A 21728-nucleotide genomic window follows, 5' to 3' on the forward strand; every position below is an offset into this window, starting at 1 on the left:
CCCTTTCTTCCCAGACGTAAAACTTTTTATCCACGGAAATAGAACTGTTCCCCGCTCGTGCAAGTTGCAGGATATTCATTCATTCATTCACTTTCTGCAAAGCAGATGCAGGACCAATAGACAGCGCCTTTGCCTTTTCTCTGTGCGAACCTATATATGTAGGTCCGGCGCCCACTTTTCCATTTTTTCCTTCCCCTATTGCTTTCGGTAACTTTTCTCCTTCCATGATGGAGTATCCTCCTCCTCGACAACGAAAGGCGCCTCTCTAGATCAATCGACTTAGGCCAACTTCACCGCACGACCCTAAAACTTACCCCATTTTGTCTGGATTTTGTTCGCATGGGGTAAAGATAGGAAGAACAAATGCCGGACAGAGACCGGACAAACTCGCTTCACACAGCGCTGTTTACCCCATTTTCATCCCATTTCACTCGTCCATCTCTATCATTTCTTCAAAACACGCAGCAAGCATAGCGAACTCGCCGCCGTGGCCGCTTCTGCTTATGCATGCCCTCGCTCCCGTCACGACCGCATGCCCGCCGTCGCACCCAACGCGTCACCGTGCTTGTGCCCTCGCTCCTACCATGCCCGCCTCGTCCGCCCAAGCTCGCCGCCGCCCGCACGGCCGCGCCCCCGCACCTCCTCGTCGCACGCGTCTTCCGTGGCCGTCCGGCGACCCACCACCGGCCCTGCGTCCGACTCGCGGCGTCCGCGTCCCGCGCGCTCGCCGCTGCCTCGCCTTCCCGCGCGCACGCCGATGCCGTCCCGCGCGCTCGTCGCTGCCCCGCCTGCTCGCCGCCGCCGCGCTCGCCGCTGCCTCGCCTTCCCCCGCGCACGCCGCTGCCGTCCCGCGCGCTCGCCGCCGCTGCACTCGCCGCTGCCCCGCCCGCTCGCCGCGGCCCCGCGCGCTCGCTGCTGTCGTGCTCGCCGCTGCCCCGCGTGCTCGCTGCGGCCGCGCTCGTCGCGCCCTCCCGCGCCCACACCGCTGCCGTCCCGCGCGCACGCCGCCGCCGTCCTGCGCGTTCGCCGCGCCGCGCGCTCGCCGCTGCCTTGCTCGCCGCCCTCCCGGGCGCACGCCGCAGCGCTCCCGCGCGTTCGCCGTGCCGCGCGCTCGCCGCACCGGGGAAGCGGCGAGCGCGGCAGCGGCGACTGCGCCGGACGGCAGCGGCGTGCGCGCGGGAAGGCGAGGCAGCGGCGAGCGCGCGGGACGCGGACGCCGCGAGTCGGACGCAGGGCCGGTGGTGGGTCGCCGGACGGCCGCGGAAGACGCGTGCGACGAGGAGGTGCGGGGGCGCGGCCGTGCGGGCGGCGGCGAGCTTGGGCGGACGAGGCGGGCACGGCGGGAGCGAGGGCACAAGCACGGTGACGCGTTGGGCGCGACGGCGGGCATGCGGTCGTGACGGGAGCGATGGCGTGCATAAGCAGGAGCGGCCACGGCGGCAAGTTCGCTATGCTTGCTACGTGTTTGAAGAAATGACAGGGACGGACGGGTGAAATGGGATGAAAATGGGATAAACAGCGCTGTGTGGAGCGAGTTTGTCCGGCCTCTGTCCGACATTTGTTCTCCCTATCTCTACCCCATACGGACAAAATCCGAACAAAATGGGGTGAGTTTTAGGGTCGTGCGGTGGAGTTGGCCTAAGGCCAACTCCACCGCGCAACCCTATCCTGTTCGGTCCCGTCCGTTTGGGGTAAAACAGACAAACGAGGCGGCCCAACGCGCGGGAGCAAACGGACTTTTGTTCGTTTTGTGTCCGCTTTCGACCCATCCGCGGCCCAAGTTTGCGCCGCTTTTGGGGTGAAACGGACACCACGCGGACGCGCGGGTCGTCTGCGCCTGTCCTCCCCTGGCTCGCCCGTCGCTGACACAGGGTGGGTCTTTTTCTATCCGCCCCCTTCCTCCATTTGGCCGCTCCCTCTCCACTCTTCCCACTCTTCCCCTCGCTGCCGCCGTCGTCGCTGCCATTGCAGCCGTGCAGTTGGGACGCGAGCTCGCCCAGCCCCTTCCCCTCGGCGCCGCCGAGCTACCCAACCACGGCCACCTGGTTAGTGCACTCGCCTGCCGGATTTGGCGCGGATCCGGTCGGTCTTGAGCTCGGTTGGCTGTGGGAGGCCGGGCCGCGCCATGGACTGGCCGGGCACCTCGCCGGAAGGCCCTGGCGGGGCCGCAAGGCCACATGCAGGCAGTGGCTCCTCCTCTAGCCGATCGGATCTGCACCGTCGGTGGTCCGCCGGCAGATACACGAATGGCGGTTGGCCGGGCTCGGTGCTTGCCCAAAAGCTCGCCGGCGCACCGCTGCCACTCATTAAGTGCGACCACTGCCCAAGGATGGTCGTGCACCGCGTGTCTACAACGCCGGAACATCCCGGATGGGTGTTCATCAAGTGCTTAAACGATGGGGTATGCATTTTTTTTAGCTTCGGTTTGTGCTCTAGATTTGACTAGTTGCGCTAACTTCAAATTTTGTTGTGTAGAATGGATGCAAGTTTGGTTATTGGGAAGAAGAGTACATCGATATATTGATAGAGCGAAATTTAGTACATGTTTGTGCACTTTTAGATAGCATAGAGGCTGTAAATGAGACAAGTGCACTTGTTACTAGATTAGAGGCTAGACACGAGACTACGTGTGAGGAAGCAACATCTACTTCTGGCTTGAAGAAGAAAGAAGGATGGCAGATCGAGCCTCCGCCACAGATCAACAATGAGTGCATCGAGAAAGCCCTAACCCAACTCAAGGAGGCAGTTATGGAAGTTGGCTATCTTCTAAAATGTATTCTTGTTGTTTTTATTTTCTTTGGCCTTGCTTTACTAGTTAAAATGTGATGATGTATTGTCTTGTATCAAAAATGAATGATAAAAAAAAGTTAAGGATTTGCAAAGAAAAATGCGCGCGGAAAAGATGCGGTCGGGATGCGTCCGCGTGCTGGGCGCACAACCACCGCATTCCAGGACACGTCCGGACACGACCCAAATCCCTAGCTAAACGGACAGAATCTGGACAAAACAGTCGTCTGTTTGGGATCGTGCGGTGGAGTTGGCCTTAAGCAGAAGATGCTTGGCAGATCCCCCGGATACCTTGTTTGCGTGCGAAGGCCCCGGCATGGATGGACATGCTTAATGGGCAAGATATTCCAGTGCCGGAAGGTAGGGGTCGATATAAAATTTCTTTGAGAGGGTGGATATAATTGGGGGTACTGGCATGATCTGCGGCTGCGGGATGATGCTCGATCTCACTGTTGCCGATCGCCGTGACGGACAACGATGGCGCGCCGAACCGCTCGAATGATGATAGCACATCACCGGTCGGTCGCTCGTTAATAAACCCTGCTGATGCCGGGGCGGCCGGCCTTACGCCGGCGTTCGTTACAACGTACGATGATGCTCGCCGCAATCATGGTCAGGGGCGACGCGCACATGGAACGGGTAGATAACGGCTCCATGATTAGGTTGCTGCATCATCCGTCCTGTTTGGATACTCTAACACAGTTAAAATTAGAGTTATTTTCTAACCCACTCTAACCCAAATAAGCACCTCTCTACCGGGATAGTTAGGTTAGATAAAACTAACCCACTCTAACCCTTCCTGTTTGGATATTTTTGGGATATTTAAGCCTCTAACTAATCCAAACTAGCTCTAATCCCATGATCCAAACAGGGCCTTCATACGCGCCGCGGCAGCTAACCGCTGGAACGAACGAACGAGCGAATGATGGATCTGGTGTTTGGAAACCGCGTGCGAGGAAAGACATGCGCCTTCTTGCATTGCCCTGTCCTGCACGCTGCTCCTGCTAGTAGGTGCTACTGCCGCGGTGCGTGACGCGCTCATCACATGCGCTCCGGCTCGGGAGGACGGCGAGATGTTTGTCCCGATGGGTTGAATCTGAATAGACCGCTGCTGTAGCAGCCAGCGAGGATCCTCGTGGTTTCCACAGTCGCATGCGAGGAGTCTCCGGACAGACAAAGATTCGAATGGATCACACGGCAGTGAACGAGTCGCAGGCAAAGCATATGCACGTAGTACGTTCATGTGACCGGCCGTGTCATTCGTGAGAGGCTAGATCTTTGTACCGGAAAAGAAAAGTGAGCCAAGGACAATAGGCCAAGATTGCGATTGCAGACTTTAATTAATATAGGAGCACCACAGCACGAAGCCATTGCAGATAGGACCCCGGCCCGCATCGCACGGGAAGAATCACAGCCAGGGCCTCTGTGATGCATACCTGATCCTGCGAATAATATTTGTGACGAGACTCGCTCAGGATTGTCTTCGCTATGCCGGCAAGTCTGCTCTTCGACGAGAAGCAGCCAGCAGTGCAACGGCTAGTTCTAACGTAATGTGAGTCGCCGCGATAAGGCCGGAAATCTACTCCTGTTAAGTGCACGGAAAAGTTGGAGATCAAAGTAGATTACGCTGGCGTACACGCAAATGACAGACAGTGACCCGACGACAAGCATCTATCTGAGCCCATCCTAACCCATAGCCACAGGTCTGTGACTCACTCCCACACCAGCGAAATCCATTTTTATCGGCCGAATGTTCAGGCTCCAGGAAAGGCCAACCCTAATCCACCGCCCAATTTTCCAAGTGGAAATAATCAATTCGATGACCGACTGTATCTCGTTTCATATACAAGCAGCAGATGTGGCCTAGATCTGTGACTCACTCCCACCCTAGCAAAAATCCATCTTCATCGACCGGATGTTGCCTAGATCTGTTCTGAGCCAAGAAATCACACTGTACAGTTGGATCTTATCCTTTGAGCCCTCGTCGCTGTCGACGACGAAACTGCTAATAAAAGAGTTGAGAACAATTTCATTTCCAGCAGGCATGCAGAGCATATCCGTGTGCGCCCTGGCCTGAAACAGTCAAAGAATAGCAGCGCCTCCCGCGCATACTTTTCTCCGCTGAATCTTCCGCGCGGAGAGCACGAGACGAGAGGCCGGCCCCGGCGACTCGCGTGCGGGCCCGAGGTCGGCGTCGTCACTCGTGCAGCTCGGCGTACAGCTGACCGGCCGTCCGGGTCAGCTCCGCGAGGTCGGCCAGGTGACCGCGCAGCCCGTCCGCCAGCAGCATCAGCAGCACCCTGCAGTCTGCACGTAGCTCAGTCAATGGAGGAGCTCAGCTCCAACGTCGTGTCGTCGGCGACGTGAACGGGGGCTTAAATGCTTAATGATTTGATAGCTTCGTGCGGTTTTCGTGCTCAATGATTTGATAGTTCCGTCTGGTTTTCGTGGTGGATATGAGGCGCTGATAATAAGTGATAAGTAATTAGTTACCTGGGATTTTGCTGAAGTTGTGCAGCGTGACGGCGGCGAGGACCCTGTGCCGGGGATGCAGGTGGGTGGCGCCGCCGGCCAGGCACCGCTTCAGCCGTGGGACCAGAGCCGAGAACGCGGCGAGCTGCATGTCCGTGTGCGTGTCCCGGAGCGGCGTGGACGCCAGGGAGCGGCTCAGCCACCCCGCCGTGGTCAGGCACGCGGCCACCAGGCCGGCGTCGGGAGAGCTCATGCACCCGGAGAGCGCCGCCAGGAACGGCCGCCTCCCGCTGCCGAGGAGCGCCGTCGTCACGTGCTCCAGCCACGCCTCATTTTCTGCCGCTTCCGTCTCCTGTTCACGGCAAGAGAACACCAGTGTGTTCAGTCGAGTGAGTTCATACTTGAGAAACCGTTGAACCATGCATCGTCACGTCACGTTACCTGCACTGTGGCATCGGAAGTGACGGCTGTGGCGCCAGGCGTGTCGTCGGCGAAGCCGGCCTGCTCCAGCATCCGGTCCTCGGCGAGGAGGTCGCCTGAGAAGGAGAAATTCCCTCCCAGCATCAGCAGAGCTTTACGGGTGTTGGGCACCACGTTTTCGTCGATCAGGCAGCGTCTCAGAGACTCCGTGAGGATCCGGGCAGCCTCTTCTCTGTATACGCTGCTGTTTCTTCTGTCGGGCTCGTCCTGACACATAATTTACAGACTGAGTTTCAGAATACTACGTATATGTTTTTTGTCATACTTCTTGACTAGAGTTCTTGAGCAGACTGAAAACATGCTTTTGCAGATATTCAAACTATCTCGTTGATCCACGACAATGACAAGAAAAGTGTGCAGCAACAAAATGTGTAGGGCTGATGGAGCATACCACTGACAGTGTGCGATCGAAGTATAGCAGCAGAACAGCAACGAGAGCTCGCTCTTCGACCGGCGAGCTTCGAAGATGCTGGAGTAGCACGTCCATCGTCTCGGTGACCGACCCCGTGCACAATCCGCGTATGAACAATTCCACCATTTCCCTTCTGCAACAATTACTGACTCGTTTCATCAGACAAAATGTTGGAAACATACAGAACCATGTACGTATGTATTTTCATGTCCGTCACAACGAACTATACCTTCTCAGCCGGAGCAGCTCAACCATCAGCCGCACGGCAGCGCTCCTGGCAGAGACCACCTCGCTCCGCAGAAGCCGAACAACGCTCTCCCCATGAACCCGCACAGCCACGTAGCTCCTGACGCTGCCCTCCGCCCGGACGCACAGCAGCAGGTGCTCGGCGGCGCGCGCCCTCTGCTCCTCCTCCTTCCCGTCGCGAAGCCTGTGGAGGTGGAAGTCGACGCCGCCGATCGCCATGAGGTGCCTGGCCCTCTCCGTCTGCTCCGACACGCTGAGCCCCGCGTCGAGCACCCGGTCGACGACGGCCACGTTCAGCTTCTCCTCCGGCGCCCCGCCGTCGGCGACCCGCAGGCTCCGGCAGTGCTCCGCCTTCCAGGCGTCGATCAGGCGCGTGAGCACGCGGTTCGTGTCCGGGACCGACAGGGCCTCCAGCTCCTGCCCCGTGACGGGGCACGTCCGCAGGCCTCGGTCGAACCAGTGCACTATGGCGTGCCGCTCGAACGTCTGGCCCGTCTCGATTGTTACGGGCCGGTTGAAGATCTGCCGCGTCAGTGGGCAGAGGAAGTCGCTCGGGGCGGTGGAGAAAATGGAGGCCTGGACTTGGCCGCCGTCCGCGCCACTGATCTCGAGCGGCCCTTCGCTGGGTAATTCACAAACATGGATCAGTACGTGTTCTTCTACTGGTAAGGATTGGAAAATTGGGGAGAGATGGATTCGGAGTACCAGAACTCGAGTGTGAGGAGGTCAATGGCTGACATGTCGCGAGCCGGCAGGTAGCTCGTCGACTCCTCTGCTCCTTTGCCCCGTTCATCTTCGATCTGAAAGATAGTCGAGTGTGAATTCTGTCACGAATCTTGGTATGTATACGTAATTTGCAGTGATAAAATTGCTTCTTACCCGTGGTTCAAATGCCTCGTTGGCGAGCATATTAGGAGGCATGGGCTCGCTTGATTCTCCCCGTGGCGTCGGACTGCAGCTCCTTACCTCGCCGTCGTCACACTCGTGGAACACGCTCCCTGAGCTGTCGGCGTCCGCGGCCTTGCCTTCCTCCTGCACCACCCGCTCAGGTTGCCGCGGCGTCTCCTCGATCACAAACATGGCAGGACTCGGGGTGCCGGAGCTGTACGCGACGTCCGAGCCGATGTCGTACGTCGTCGACGTCGAGAACCTCGTCGCGCTGGCAGGGGCAGTGCTCGGCGCGGTGGCGGGAGGAGCCGTGCTCGGAGGCGCGGGAACGGACGGGAGCGCCATCGCCTCGGTGCGCCCCAGCAGCCAGTCCCTGTAGTAGCACGCGAGCGCGCGCGTGCCCTCGTCCAGCGCTTCGACGAAGAGCTTCTCCACGACGTCCTTCACCCTCGCGTCCGGCTTCGATCTCGCCGCCGCAGACTCCCGGTCGCGCCATGCCTTGAGGTGCGAGAGGCCCGGGCGGAAGAGCCTGTCCCACAGCGCGGGGAGGAGGACCGTCCGTGCCTCGCGCGGCGCCAGGCAGAAGGCCTCCAGGGCGTGCACGGCGGAGGAGTGGTCCTTCTTCTGCAGCTTGGAGACGACGCACATGTAGAGGTGCGCGCACGCGGCGAGGCGCTCGTGGGGCACCCCCGACGCGGTCACCGAGAGCGCCTCGTCCGCGTCGAGGGACGCCAGGGAGTGCAGCCTGAGGGAGGCGCGCTTCAGCTCGCGCGGGTCGAGCAGGGCCTCCCCCACCGCGGCGGCCCTCTCCACGGTCTGCACGGTCACGCGGAGGTCCAGCACGGCGCGGTGGTCGGACTCGCTGACGCACGACGTGCAGCCGCTCCGCAGAAACGCGCGGAAGGCCTCGTCCTTGGCGAACTGCTTCACCGTGCCCGCGGCCAGGGAGATGAGCGCGCTGAGGGCGGACTCGTCGAGGGCCGGTATCGCGCCGGGGCCGCTGCCGCCGTCCTTGACTTTGTAGCTCGTCGCGGTCCTCAGCGACGCCGACGACTTCCGTCGCGGGGTCTGCTCCTCGCCGGCGCCGTCGCCGTTGGCGTCGAGGTTGAGGCGGCCGCGGGCCTGCTGGACGTCGGACTGGGACCGCGCGGGCTTGGTGGGGCGCCGGTGCTGGAGGGGCATGCTCGTGGTCCGCGGCGCGGCCGAGGGGTTGTTGTCCGGCTGCTTGCGGTTTTTCTTGAAGCCATCGACGCTGAGCAGGTCGCGCAGCAAGGACGACGGCGGCGCCATCGGTGCCCCGGTGGCGCAGGCAGTGAACGGCGATTACGGAAGAGGGGCCGGGTCTCTGCTAGCAGTGCAGCTGCACCGGTGGTTGTTGCTCAGTTGTTGGCATGGGCCACGGCGATTGCCCGCCGTTGGTACGTGGACGAATTCGCCGAGGTGACAACAACGGGAACAGGTCGCGCCGCACGGCGTGCGTCCAAATGGTTGGTTTTGGCCGGCAGCGCCTCGCTCCGGCTCTCAGGCCGGCCGGGTTTCGCATTGTTCTCAGTCTCAGGGCCATACCCTTATTAGCTAGGCGCTTTTGTATGCACCTTGACCCTATCAACGGTTGCAACCAAGACGAGGTCTGATTGATTCTTGGATGAGTTTGCTGGTTTGGACGATCGATCTTGAGAGCTCAGATGAAGCCAGGACCGGGCCGACCTTCTTTAATTGCAAGTGGTTTGTTAGTTTTATCTGCCTGCTATCACATGAGTGTCACTCTCGTGACTGGCACCAAGCAACCGATGAGCTACCCCCGACCTTTCAATTACCGAATATTGCAATTGCAATGCATCGCATTATCACATCTTGCTTATTGCGATGCTATGTTTGTTGCAAACTTAATTCCTCAAGATGCATATCGGATAGCGGTTTCGGTGTGGAGTATTAGTACTAGACGCAGTTGGATTAACGGTCTACTTATCACACACGTAATGCTTATATTATACCATAAACAATCATAGTTATAAATATAATTATTGCAAATTTAATCGCTGCCCAACTATAATTTGTTTATCATGTCACTTGCTTGTTTTGAGAGAGTGTCACTAGTGAACCTATATGGCCCCCTCGGTGCACCCTTCATTACCGAATTCTTCTACAGAATTGCTCTTGTTATCTTTTTACATTGCTATCAATTATCTTTATCACTTGCGTTTAATCTTGTGACTAGCAACACGAGGGCTTGACAACCCTCCGTGTTGGGGACAACTTGTTTTTGTGCCTTGTGTGCAGTTGCTGCTTACTTTGTTCATCATGTTTTTTCGAATCTTAGGATATCGTTAAGTGTAACGATAGTCCTAAAACAACTTTGTGAATATGACGTTGGTAGAACGATCATATTGAATAGACCCAAACTTATTTGTTAGACTTTAAGATACAATCGTCACAAGTTAATTGTTATAACATGGAAAGTTAACATGTGATTTAGTTCCTTAGACCAAGAGACTATCATAGTCACTTTTTACCGTACGATGAACTTTGGGGTTGCTCAAACGTCATCTGTAACACCATGATTATAACGACAACTTACAGGTTCATTGAAAAGTTTGACAAGGGGCTAGATAGCTCAAGAGTGGGTTTTGCTCCTCCGACGATGGAGAGATATTCTTAGGGCCCTCTCGGTGTGACGGCATCCATCATTGTCTGGCCAGATACAGGTGACTAGGTCACGAGGATGCCGGAACATGTCAACGAGAAAGAAGAACAAAACCGGCAACGAGGAGACTGGTATAGTGAGTATGCGTATGACTCAAGAGGATACCGATATATCTCACCTTGGATTTTGTAAAGTGTCACGAAGCTAAGGGAATAGCACATGATAACCAAATGTTCACTCTAATGTCATTCATGTACTCATAGGGACCGATATGGATGCCCACGGTTCCGCTATCGATTATTGAACGAAAGGGGTTTTGTTCGTGTCTATGTTTTACCGAACCTATATGGTCACAAGCTTAAGGAAATCCTGATTTGCTGAGTACTAGTAGGACATGAGTAATGAGAAAAATTTATGAAATTATTTCATTAATGTTCGAAATAGTTTCGAAAGGAACCGGAAGCGTTTCGGGGTCACTGAAGGGTTTCGGGGTTTACCAGGTAATACCGATAAATAATATATAGGTGAAAATGTTTCCGAAGATGTTAAATTCATAATAGTTAGGAGACTTTTATATTTAATGAAATATCAACGGGTCTAAAAAGGCCAAGTGATGGAAATAATATTGGGCCACTTGGGCCCCATAGGGGAGGCGCCCCCTTGCTTCTTGGAGAAACCAATGGGAGGCCGAATTGGAGGGGAACTTCCCCTCCTTGGCCGACCAAAGGGGGAAGGATTCTTTACCCCCCTGTGGTGCCCCTCCCCTCTCCTCCAACCTATATATACTTGAGGAGTTGGCCCTTTGGATACACAAGTTTTTGGAGGCTCCTCTAGTTCTCTAGTTCTAGTTCTAGTTGATCTAATTAGAGGTAGATCTAGATCCTCTAATCCTCATAATTAGAAGCCCAATGTGGTTCTAATCTTATCCCTCTAATTTCCTGGCGACGATTAGCTCTGGACGACAAAGCATTGCCGGATCGCGAAGACCGTACGCTTGCAAATTGTGCAGAGGTTGTGCTTTCGGTCTTCTGTTCGAGGGATTGTTCATCGACGGTTCGAGGGACTTCAAGTACGACCTACTCCGACTCGTCTTCTTCCCCTGCAACTCAGAGTTGGTAACGATCTGATCCAAACCGTTATTGCATCTTCATAGTGTACGTGGTTGATCGTAGGGCGATTTTTTTGTTTTCTACTATGTTTCCCAACAGGAAGCCCTAGCAGCATTCCGCCTAAACGTTTACAATTAAGGGGTTAGTAGGGAAGTCTACAGTCAACGTCTGAGGATGTTCGCCAAACTCTCTGACCTAATGAAAAACTATTACACCACGGAGGACGCTTGCTTAGCCAAACAATGGCACTGAGACCCTAGCTCGGAATTATCTGAAGTTGAAGGGGAGGTCACGCGCCCCCATTGCAACCGGTGGCCCAAGCACAACGGCATCGATATTCAAGGTGAGCAACTTTGATACGTCCATTTTGCATTATTTTTTCCTATTGTTATTTATATTGTTTTGAAGAGATATTCCATATTATGATGCAATTCTAATGTCTTTTCTCTCTTAAAATGCAACATATATTAAAAGAGGGAGATTACCGGTAGCTGGAATTCTGACCTGAAAAAGCTACTGCACATATAGCAATTCTCCAGAGCTGAAAATAATGTGCAAATTTAGGGAGATTTATTTTGAAATATATAAAAAAATACTAAAAACAAAGAAGTACCGGAGAAGACCCTCGCTGGGTCCACAAGCCAGGGGGCGCGCACTACCTCCAGTATGTTGCTTTCACCTGGCTAAGAAAAAAAAACAAAAAAAATGAAAATACTCTCATTCTCTCACCCACATGTTGTCGTTTTTTAGGTGGAACACTGCTATTCCATACACTATACTGGTCTAGTCTAAATGCTGGCCTCGCAAACACTTACATCATTTGGGATGTCGTCAGTCCATAACACCCGGTCAACAGCATGGCGAGCGCCAAAAGCAGCTAAAGCATGTGCTAGCTTATTACACGCCCTTGGGGCGAAAGAAAAGAGTACATGATTAAAATTGAATCGGGCGAAGTCACGGATTTCTCTAAAGAGGACTAGAGGAGACCTTCAACTGCCAAGTCTGAGTCCTTGCCCCGAAGCGCTCTGACCAACTCCTGGCAATCCAGCTCAACCTGGATGTTTGTCATGCCACAATTTGCTGCCGCCAGAGCAGCCGCGCAAGCTTCAGCTTCCGCCTAAATTATTGTCGCAACATTGTGGAGACGGCCGGCTCTAGAACCTCGTACATCGTCCGAGTGGTCCGGGATAACGAAGCCCGATCCACCAGTCCTAGTAGACGCAAAGAACGCCCCATCACAATGAATCTTCCGCCAATCTGCCTCAGGACTCCTCCATTGCTGCTCCCGTTGCGCTGGTGGTTCAGGGCAAGGTTGTTTGCAGAGTAGTGAAGCTTCCATGGCCCAATAATTTATCTCAGCTGGCAGGCCATCCACTGATCATTTGCGCTAACTGGCGTTTATTTTATTTCTCCAGGTCCACCATCTCCGCAAGAGGCATGCAACAAGTACTTTTTTTATTCTCTGGTAGCCGGAGGGTTACTAGCATCACCTCCATTGCATTACTGCACGCATCCATCTGCTCTCGGATGTCCTCCAGTTGCAGTGATCGCCAAATGGGTTTGACAAGCTTACAACGAAGAAATAGGTGCCCACCGTCCTCATCCAATCTCTTGTAGCACACACAGCAGGTGTCACAGTCAACACCCCCGCGTTTCAAATTCAGCTTCAGGGGTAGACTATTATGTGCAAACTGCCATATAAATTGTTGAATTTTTGGCTGGCAAGGCAGGGCCCAAATCTCCTTCCAGTCCCAGCCATACTAGTGCGGGCTGGGTGACTCTGGCTAGTCTTTGTCTTTCTTCTGTACGTATAGCTTATAGGCTGACCTAACAGCTGGCCCTTACTGTCATACTCATAATCATCCTGGACTTGGGTTGCCAAGTTAATCCTTGCTTCCTCCGCAATGAATATGTCCCTTACAAGGGTCTCATCCCACTCATGGGTATCCGGGTCCACAAGCTCACAAACTCTGGTTAGCAAGCATCTTCCACGAGGGGTCTTTGGAGTTCGTACACCATCCCTGTTCAGCCATGGGTCGGACCAGATATTAATCGAAGCTCCATCTCCCACACGGAATATGAGGCCTTCTTTCAACAGTTTCACACCCGCAAGATGCTACGCCATGTATAAGTGAGTTCGTACACCATCCTTGTTCATCCATGGGCCGGACCAGATATTGATCGAAGCTCCATCACCCACACGGAATATGATGCCTTCTTTCAACGGTTTCACACCCCGCAAGATGCTACGCCATGTATAAGAGATGCCTGGGTGTGGCACTGCATTAAGAATGGTGGTGTTTTGGAAGTATCTCGCCTTCAGCATTTTGGCACACACAGAGTCCGGATTGGACAGCATGCGCCAAGCCTGCTGGGCCAGCATAGCGAGATTAAAACCACATATATATATATATATATATATATCCCGGAAGCCCATCCCGCCATCCTTCTTCGGCTTAGTCAGCGGTTCCCAACTCAACCAGTGCATCGTATTATTTTTCTCTTGCTTAGCCCACCAGAACCCACATATCATCATCCCAATCTCTTCGCACAAAGGCTTGGTAAGGTCAAAGCATGACATTGCAAAGGTCGGAATCGCTTGTGCACATGCTTTTATAAGGAAATCCTTTCCCATCTTTGATAGTAATCTCTCTTGCCATCCCTGTATTTTATGCCATATCATGTCCTTTAAATATTAAAATTTGCTTTCTAGGTTGACCAACATATACTGGGAGTCCCAAATACCTCTCAGTCCAAGCTTTAACCCTAATAAGTAGAGCGTCCAACACCTCTCTCCTTTTGCTTCTCTTGTGTTCTTGCTAAACATTACCGACGACTTCTTATAATTCACAACCTGTCCTGAGCAAACCTCATACAATTTTAGTACATGTTGCAGAGACATAACACTCTCACGGTTAGCTTTCATGAGTACTAGGGAGTCATCCACAAACAAAAGATGGTTAGATCTTGGAGCAGCGTTGCAAATCCGAATTCCAGTCAAATCTCCATCCACTTCCGTCTTATTCAACAGTGATGAAAATCCTTACGCACATATGAGGAACAAATAGGGGGATAGTGGGTCCCGTTGTCTCAACCCTTGCTGTGGTACAATCACTTCTATGCACTCCCCATTGACCTTGACTCTATATGACACCGAAGATACACATAACATGATACAGTTTATCCATTGCTCATTGAACCCCAACTTGTACATCATCTTCTAAAAAAATGGCACTCAACACGGTCATAAGCTTTGCTCATATCCAACTTCATAGCTGCATACCCTTTTTGGCCCCTCGTCTTCCTCTTCATATAGTGTGTGCACTCGTGGGCTGGGAGTATATTGTGTGTAATGAGTCGCCCGGGCACAAATGCACTTTGATTTGGGGAGATGATGTCTGGTAGAATTTGTTTCAAGCGATTGGCCAGGACTTTGGAGATTAACTTATAAACCACGTTGCACAGGCTGACCGGCCTTAGATCCTTCATGCTTTCGGGATTATTTACTTTTGGGATGAGTACTACGCAAGTCTCATTCCATCACTCTAGCATAGGGCCGCCGTTCAGCACATTCAACACTTCTGCCACAATGTTGTCTCGCGCCACATCCCAGCACTGCTTATAAAAAATCGAGGGCATACCATCAGGGCCATGAGTTTCAAGTCACCAATGCTCTGTAGGGCTTCGAAAATTTCCTCCCAGGTATATTCTCTCTGGAGGAGCTCATTCATACTCGGGGTAACACGTGGCTCAATACAAGCCAGCAACTCATCCTGCCTAGCACCTGTAGGTGAAATGAAGAGGTTCAGAAAATAATTAGTAACAACTTCTTTCAAATCCTCCTCCTTGTCAACAATAGTACCATCCTCCCTCCGCAACGTCCTGGTTTTATTTCTTGTTCTTGTTCTTCTTCTTCTTTCCAAGGCTACAGCATGGAAAAACTTTGTATTTCTCTCTCCTCTCATTAACCAATTGACATGAGATTGTTGCTTCCAGTATGTTTCCAGCTGCTCTTCTAGTTGGTTCATCTTGAAGCGAAGTACGCCCTCCCGCCTAACCTGCGCCTCGCTGATTTCTTTCCTCCTCACCACTTCCAGTTCCTTCTTGACCCGATGTATGCGTTTCTCCAGATCACCCAATACATTCCTGCTCCAGTCTATTAGCTCCCGCATTACGCCTCTCATCGCTCGCGCCACCTCCTTTCCTTCCAACATAGTCTCCCTTTCCCATGCATTCTTCACTATCTCCTTGCATCCTTCCTCCTCTAGCTAGCCACCCTCAAACCTTGGGTAGTTTGCTCGTTCTACCCACGTCTAACAGCTGCTGCACCTGCTGTATCAATTATGATCGACCTGTGGTATGAATGGCAGGGGTCGCCATTTATGACACGGTGAACCGGTCGCACCAAGCCCGAGAAGCAACAACTCTATCAATCCTTTCTTTTATATACTTATCAGCTGTATGACTATTGTTCCTCCCGGTGAACATATCTCCCACAAAGCCAAGGTCTCCCAACTCGCAAAATTCCAATGCCTCCTTAAATCTTTCCATGTACACTTGACTCCTTGGCACACTGCCTTCTTTTCCCCATTCATGCAACACTTCATTGAAATCACCAGCACAAAGCCATGGTATATGGTTCAGATGTTTCAGAGTTCTTAGGAGCCTCCATGTCTTATGTTTCTCCTGCATCTTTGATTCACCATAGATGCCCGTAAACCTCCACTTGAAACCATCCTCTTCGGTTATCTCATAATCAATATGGTATTTGGACATAAAACACACAACTCTCAAGTTAACATCCTTCTTCCAGAACATCGCTAATCCACCACTTTGGCCCTCACAGTTTTTCGCTATCATGCATGTCATATTCATCTTCCACCTCAACCACTTCAACCTTCTTTGCTCCATATTTGTCTCCGACAAGAACAGAACATCGGGGTCCTCCTTCTTCTGGAGTTCCAGAAGACTGCGAATCACTGGGCCATTACTCAAACCCCGGCAATTCCAGGCGATTAGCCTCATTTGTCCCCACAGGGCTGTCCAGGCAGCCCCATGACATCGGTTGTAGCATGATGCGGCTTGAACTACGTCGGTATTTCCCCAAAGAGGAATGGATGATGCAGCACAACTACGGTAGGTATTTCCCCCCAGTGATGAGACCAAGGTTATCGAACCAGTAGGAGAACCACACAACACCACGTAAACAGCTCCTGCACACAAAGAACAAATACTTGCAACCCGACGTAAGAGAGGGGTTGTCAATCTCTCATGGGTAAAAAGATAGGTAAAATTATAGTAGATTGGATAAATAGATCTTGCGAGAACGCGTGATAGAATAAATAAATAAAAATTGCAGCATGGTATTTTTGGATTAATAAATCTAAAAATAAAAGCAAATACAAATAGATCGTGAAGGCAAATATAATAAAGAAGAGACCCCGGGGCCGTAGATTTCACTAGTGGCTTCTCTCGAGAAAATAGCATACGGTGGGTAAACAAATTACTATTGGGAAATTGATAGAACTTCAAATAATTATGACGATATCCAGGCAATGATCATTATATAGGCATCATATCCAAGATTAGTAGACCGACTCCTGTCTGCATCTACTACTATTACTCCACACATCGACCACTATCCAGCATGCATCTAGTGTATTAAGTTCATGGAGAAATGGAGTAGTGAAATAAGAACGATGACATGATGTAGACAAGATCTATTTATGTAGAAACAGACCCCATCTTGTTATCCTTAATAGCAACGATACATATGTGTTGTTTCCCCTTATGTCACTAGGATCAAGCACCATAAGATCGAACCCATCACAAAGCACCTCTTCCCATGGCAAGAAAAATCGATCTAGTTGGCCTAACTAAACCAAAGTTTCGAAGAAGAAATACGAGGCTATAAGTAATCATGCATATAAGAGATCAAAGAAACTCAAATAACTTTCATGGATAAAAACATAGATCTGGTCATAAACTCAAAGTTCATCGGATCAACACACCACAAAAAGAGTTACATCAAATAGATCTCCAAGAGACCATTGTATTGAGAATCAAGAGAGAGAGAGAGAGACAGGAAGCCATCTAGCTACTAACTACGGACCCGAAGGTCTACAAAGGACTATTCACGCATCATCGGAGAGGCACCAATGAGGATGATGAACCCCTCCATGATGGTGTCTAGATTGGATCTGGTGGTTCTGGAACTTGCGGCGGCTGGAATTGATTTTCGTCGACTCCCATAGGGTTTCTGGAATATTGGGGTATTTGTAGAGCAAAGAGGCGATGCGGCAGGCCACCGAGGTGGGCACAACCCACCTGGGCACGCCCAGGCGCGCCTTGGTGGGTTGTGCCCCCTCGGGGCACCACAGGTGCTTCTCTGGCCCATTGGGTGTCTTATGGTCCATAAAAATTCCACAAAAAGTTTTGCTGCATTTGGACTCCGTTTGATATTGATTTCCTGCGATGTAAAACACAAGCAAAAAAAAACAGCAACTGGCACTGGGAACTATGTCAATAGGTTAATACCAAAAATAATGTAAATGATTACAAAATGATTGTAAAACATCCAAGAATGATAATATAATAGCATGGAACAATAACAAATTATAGATACGTTGGAGACGTATCAACATCCCCAAGCTAAATTCCTGCTCGTCCTCAAGTAGGTAAATGATAAAAACAGAATTTTTGATGTGGAATGCCGCCTAACATGTTCATCACATATTCTTTCTTTTATAGCATGGACAATTGGACTTTTATATGGTTCAAAGCAATTGGACTTTAATACTCAAGCATATCAACAAACAACCATGTCTTTCAAAATATCCCTGGCCTATTATGCTGAATCATTGATCCATTCATGAAACACACTTGCATATTAGCTACACCCAATGCTCAAGTACGATCATAGTGCCCCTTAGTTGGTGCTTTATAAGAGAAGATGGAGACTCAAGTAAAAATAAAAATTGCATAAAGTAAATAGAAAGGCCCTTCGCGGAGGGAAGTAGGGATTTGTAGAGGTGCCAGAGCTCAAAGCGAAAAAGATAGAGATAAAACATTTTGGGTGGCATGCTTTTCCTGTCAACGAAAACGATCGAGTAGTTGCCAATACTTTCCATGCTAGATATATCATAGGCGGTTCCCAAACAGAAAATAAAGTTTATTCCTTTTTCTACCATACTTTCACTTTCCATGGCTAAACGTATCCACGGGTGCCTTCCATACCAACACTTTCCAAGGAATTTATTATTTGACAACATAAAGTAAATTCATTTTTCATTTCGGGACTGGGCATCCCTAATACCTTTGTCGTACTCTCATGTAATGACAAGTGAATAAACACTCATCTTGAGAATAACACATCTAAAAGGATCGATATAGTTGACTAGAGGGGGGGGGTGAATAGGCAACTAACATTTTTTAGCTTTTCTTTACCAATTTAAACTTTGCATCAAAGTAGGTTGTCTAGATATGCAACTAGGTGAGCAACCTATATGATGCACAAAGAACAAGTACACAAGCAAGCAAGGGATACACCACGAATAAGCTTGCACAAGTAAAGGCATGAGATAACCAAGAGTGGAGCCAGTGAAGACGAGGATGTGTTATCGAAGTTCCTTCCTTTTGCGGGGATGTACGTCTCTGTTGGAGCGGTGTGGAGGCACAATGCTCCCCAAGAAGCCACTAGGGCCACCGTATTCTCCTCACGCCCTCACACAATGCGAGATGCCGTGATTCCACTATTGGTTCCCTTGGAGGCGGCGACCGGAACTTTACAAACAAGGTTGGGGCTATCTCCACAACTTAATTGGAGGGTCCCAACGATACCACAAAGCTTCACCACAATGGAATATGGCTTCGCGGTGACCTCAACCGTCTAGGGTGCTCAAACACCCAAGAGTAACAAGACCCGCAAGGGATGAGTGGGGGAATTAAATTTCTCTTGGTGGAAGTGTAGATCTAGTCCTTCTCAACCAATCCCTAGAGAATCAACAAGTTTGATTGGCTAGGGAGAGAGATCGGGGGAAAATGGAGCTTGGAGCAATAATGGGGCTTGGGGATGGAAGAGATAGTCAACTCGGAGAAGAAGACACCCCTTGTATAGTGGAAGAACAAATCCAACCGTTATCCACCAACTCAGCCTGCGTGGCACGGTACTACCCCGCCGGGGACGCAGTACTACCACAAGGGCACACGGTACTACCGCAGTGCCCCGCGGTACTACCGCCCGAGCAGCAGAAACCAGAACAACCCTGAAGCTGTGAGGTAGAGGGCGGTAGAACCGCTGGCGCGGTACTACCTCTCCCCCTTGCGGTACTACTGCAAGGCAGGGATGGTCCAGATATTGGGAAGGCACGGACATATAAAGATACATCTGTGGCAACTTCCGCTGAGATGGGATCTATGCAAAAATCCGACACGATAGTACTGCAAGCCAGGAGCGGTACTACCGCGTGGGGTGCAGATGTAAAAAATTGCATCCGCTCCTATTGCCACGCCAGCTGCTGAGCTTGGTCAAAGCGCACGGTACTACCGCGTAGGGCGCGGATGTAAAAAATTACATCCGCCCCTACTACCTCAATAGCAGCAGCTCGCGTGGTACTACCGCTCGAAGGAAGCGGTAATACCGTGGGCACTTGCGGTACTACCGCACCAGAGGCTGGTACTACCGTATGGGCTTGCGGTACTACTGCTCCTAGGAGCAGTACTACCGCATGCCCCAGATCAGCAAACACGACATTTTTGCATAGACAAGAAAGGACGGAGGATGCTCCTGTTGGGGAACGTAGTAATTTCAAAAAATTTCCTACGCACACGCAAGATCATGGTGATGCATAGCAACGAGAGGGGAGAGTGTTGTCCACGTACCCTTGTAGACCGAAAGCGGAAGCGTTAGCACAACGTGGTTGATGTAGTCGAACGTCTTCACGATCCGACCGATCCAAGTACCGAATGCACGGTGCCTCCGAGTTCAGCACACGTTCAGCTCGATGACGTCCCGCGAACTCCGATCCAGCAGAGCTTCACAGGAGAGTTCCGTCAGCACAACGGCGTGGTGACAGTGATGATGTTGCTACCGACACAGGGCTTCGTCTAAGCACCGCTACGATATGACCGAGGTGGAATATGGTGGAGGGGGGCACCGCACACGGCTGGGAGAGATCAACTTGTGTGTATAGAGGTGCCCCCCTGCCCCTGTATATAAATGAGCAAGGGGGAGGCCGGCCGGCCCTCTATGGGCGCGCCAGGAGGATGAGTCCTCCTCATAGTAGGAGTAGGACTCCCCTTTCCTACTCCTACTAGGAGGAGGAAAGGAAGGAGGAGAAGGAGAAGGAAGGAGAAGGAGGAAAAAGAGGAAAGGGGGGCCGGACCCCTAGTCCAATTCGGTTTGGGCTAGGAGGGCCGCGCGCCCTGCCTCCTCTCTTCCACCACTTGGCCCATGAGGCCCATTACTTCTTCCTCGTATTCCCGTAACTCCCCGGTACCCCCGAAAATACCCGAATCACTCGGAACCTTTCCGATGTCCGAATATAGTCGTCCAATATATCGATCTTTACGTCTCGACCATTTCGAGACTCCTCGTCATGTCCCCGATCTCATCCGGGACTCCGAACTCCTTCGGTACATCAAAACTCATAAACTCATAATATAACTGTCATCGAAACCTTAAGCGTGCGGACCCTATGGGTTCGAGAACAATGTAGACATGACCGAGACACGTCTCCGGTCAATAACCAATAGCGGAACCTGGATGCTCATATTGGCTCCCACATATTCTACGAAGATCTTTATCGGTCAAACCGCATAACAACATACGTTGTTCCCTTTGTCATCGGTATGTTACTTGCCCGAGATTCGATCATCGGTATCTCAATACCTAGTTCAATCTCGTTACCGGCAAGTCTCTTTACTTGTTTCGTAATACATCATCTCGCAACTAACTCATTAGTTGCAATTCTTGCAAGGCTTAGGTGATGTGCATTACCGAGAGGGCCCAGATATACCTCTCCGACAATCGGAGTGACAAATCCTAATCTCGAAATACGCCAGCCCAACAAGTACCTTCGGAGACACCTGTAGAGCACCTTTATAATCACCCAGTTACGTTGTGACGTTTGGTAGCACACAAAGTGTTCCTCCGGTAAACGGGAGTTGCATAATCTCATAGTCATAGGAACATGTATAAGTCATGAAGAAAGCAATAGCAACAAACTAAACGATCAAGTGCTATGCTAACAGAATGGGTCAAGTCAATCACATCATTCTCTAATGATGTGACCTTGTTAATTAAATGACAACTCATGTCTATGGCTAGTGAGGGAGTCCTGGATTAGGGGGTGTCCGGATAGCTGGACTATACCTTCGGCCAGACTCCTGGACTATGAAGATACAAGATTGAAGACTTCGTCCCGTGTCCGGAAGGGACTTTCCTTGGCGTGGAAGGCAAGCTTGGCGATACGGATATTTAGATCTCCTACCATTGTAACCGACTCTGTGTAACCCTAGCCCTCTCCGGTGTCTATATAAACCGGAGGGTTTTAGTCCCTAGGACGAACAACAATCATACCATAGGCTAGCTTCTAGGGTTTAGCCTCCTCGATCTCGTGGTAGATCTACTCTTGTACTACCCATATCATCAATATTAATCAAGCAGGAGGTAGGGTTTTACCTCCATCAA

At 51.4% G+C, this 21728-nt stretch overlaps 1 protein-coding gene and 2 long non-coding RNA genes across 4 annotated transcripts; 2 read left to right on the forward strand and 1 right to left on the reverse strand.

Moving 5' to 3' along the window:
- Positions 1-4565: 4565 nt before the first annotated feature.
- Positions 4566-8809, reverse strand: LOC125539687. Of its 2 annotated transcripts, none has more exons than XM_048703199.1 (7): positions 7277-8809; positions 7103-7197; positions 6381-7019; positions 6131-6296; positions 5701-5946; positions 5281-5611; positions 4566-5094 (listed from the first exon to the last, which is right to left on the reverse strand). In XM_048703199.1, the coding sequence occupies exons 1-7, from the start codon at positions 8573-8575 to the stop codon at positions 4985-4987; spliced, it is 2886 nt and encodes a 961-aa protein (XP_048559156.1). In that variant the 5' UTR covers positions 8576-8809; the 3' UTR covers positions 4566-4984. The 2 variants fall into 2 exon arrangements, with proteins under 2 accessions (XP_048559156.1, XP_048559157.1); XM_048703200.1 differs by having other exon boundaries at positions 6131-6284; positions 7277-8807.
- LOC125539688 lies at positions 7014-7288 on the forward strand. The gene is made up of 2 exons (XR_007296942.1): positions 7014-7152; positions 7258-7288. It is a non-coding gene; the product is annotated as an uncharacterized LOC125539688 (long non-coding RNA).
- Positions 8810-9449: 640 nt separating the features above from the next.
- Positions 9450-12763, forward strand: LOC125539689. The gene is made up of 3 exons (XR_007296943.1): positions 9450-11044; positions 11138-11381; positions 12454-12763. It is a non-coding gene; the product is annotated as an uncharacterized LOC125539689 (long non-coding RNA).
- Positions 12764-21728: the final 8965 nt, after the last annotated feature.

Source organism: Triticum urartu, chromosome 2 (assembly GCF_003073215.2).
Source record: "Triticum urartu cultivar G1812 chromosome 2, Tu2.1, whole genome shotgun sequence".
In the NCBI taxonomy this organism is placed as follows: domain Eukaryota; kingdom Viridiplantae; phylum Streptophyta; class Magnoliopsida; order Poales; family Poaceae; genus Triticum; species Triticum urartu.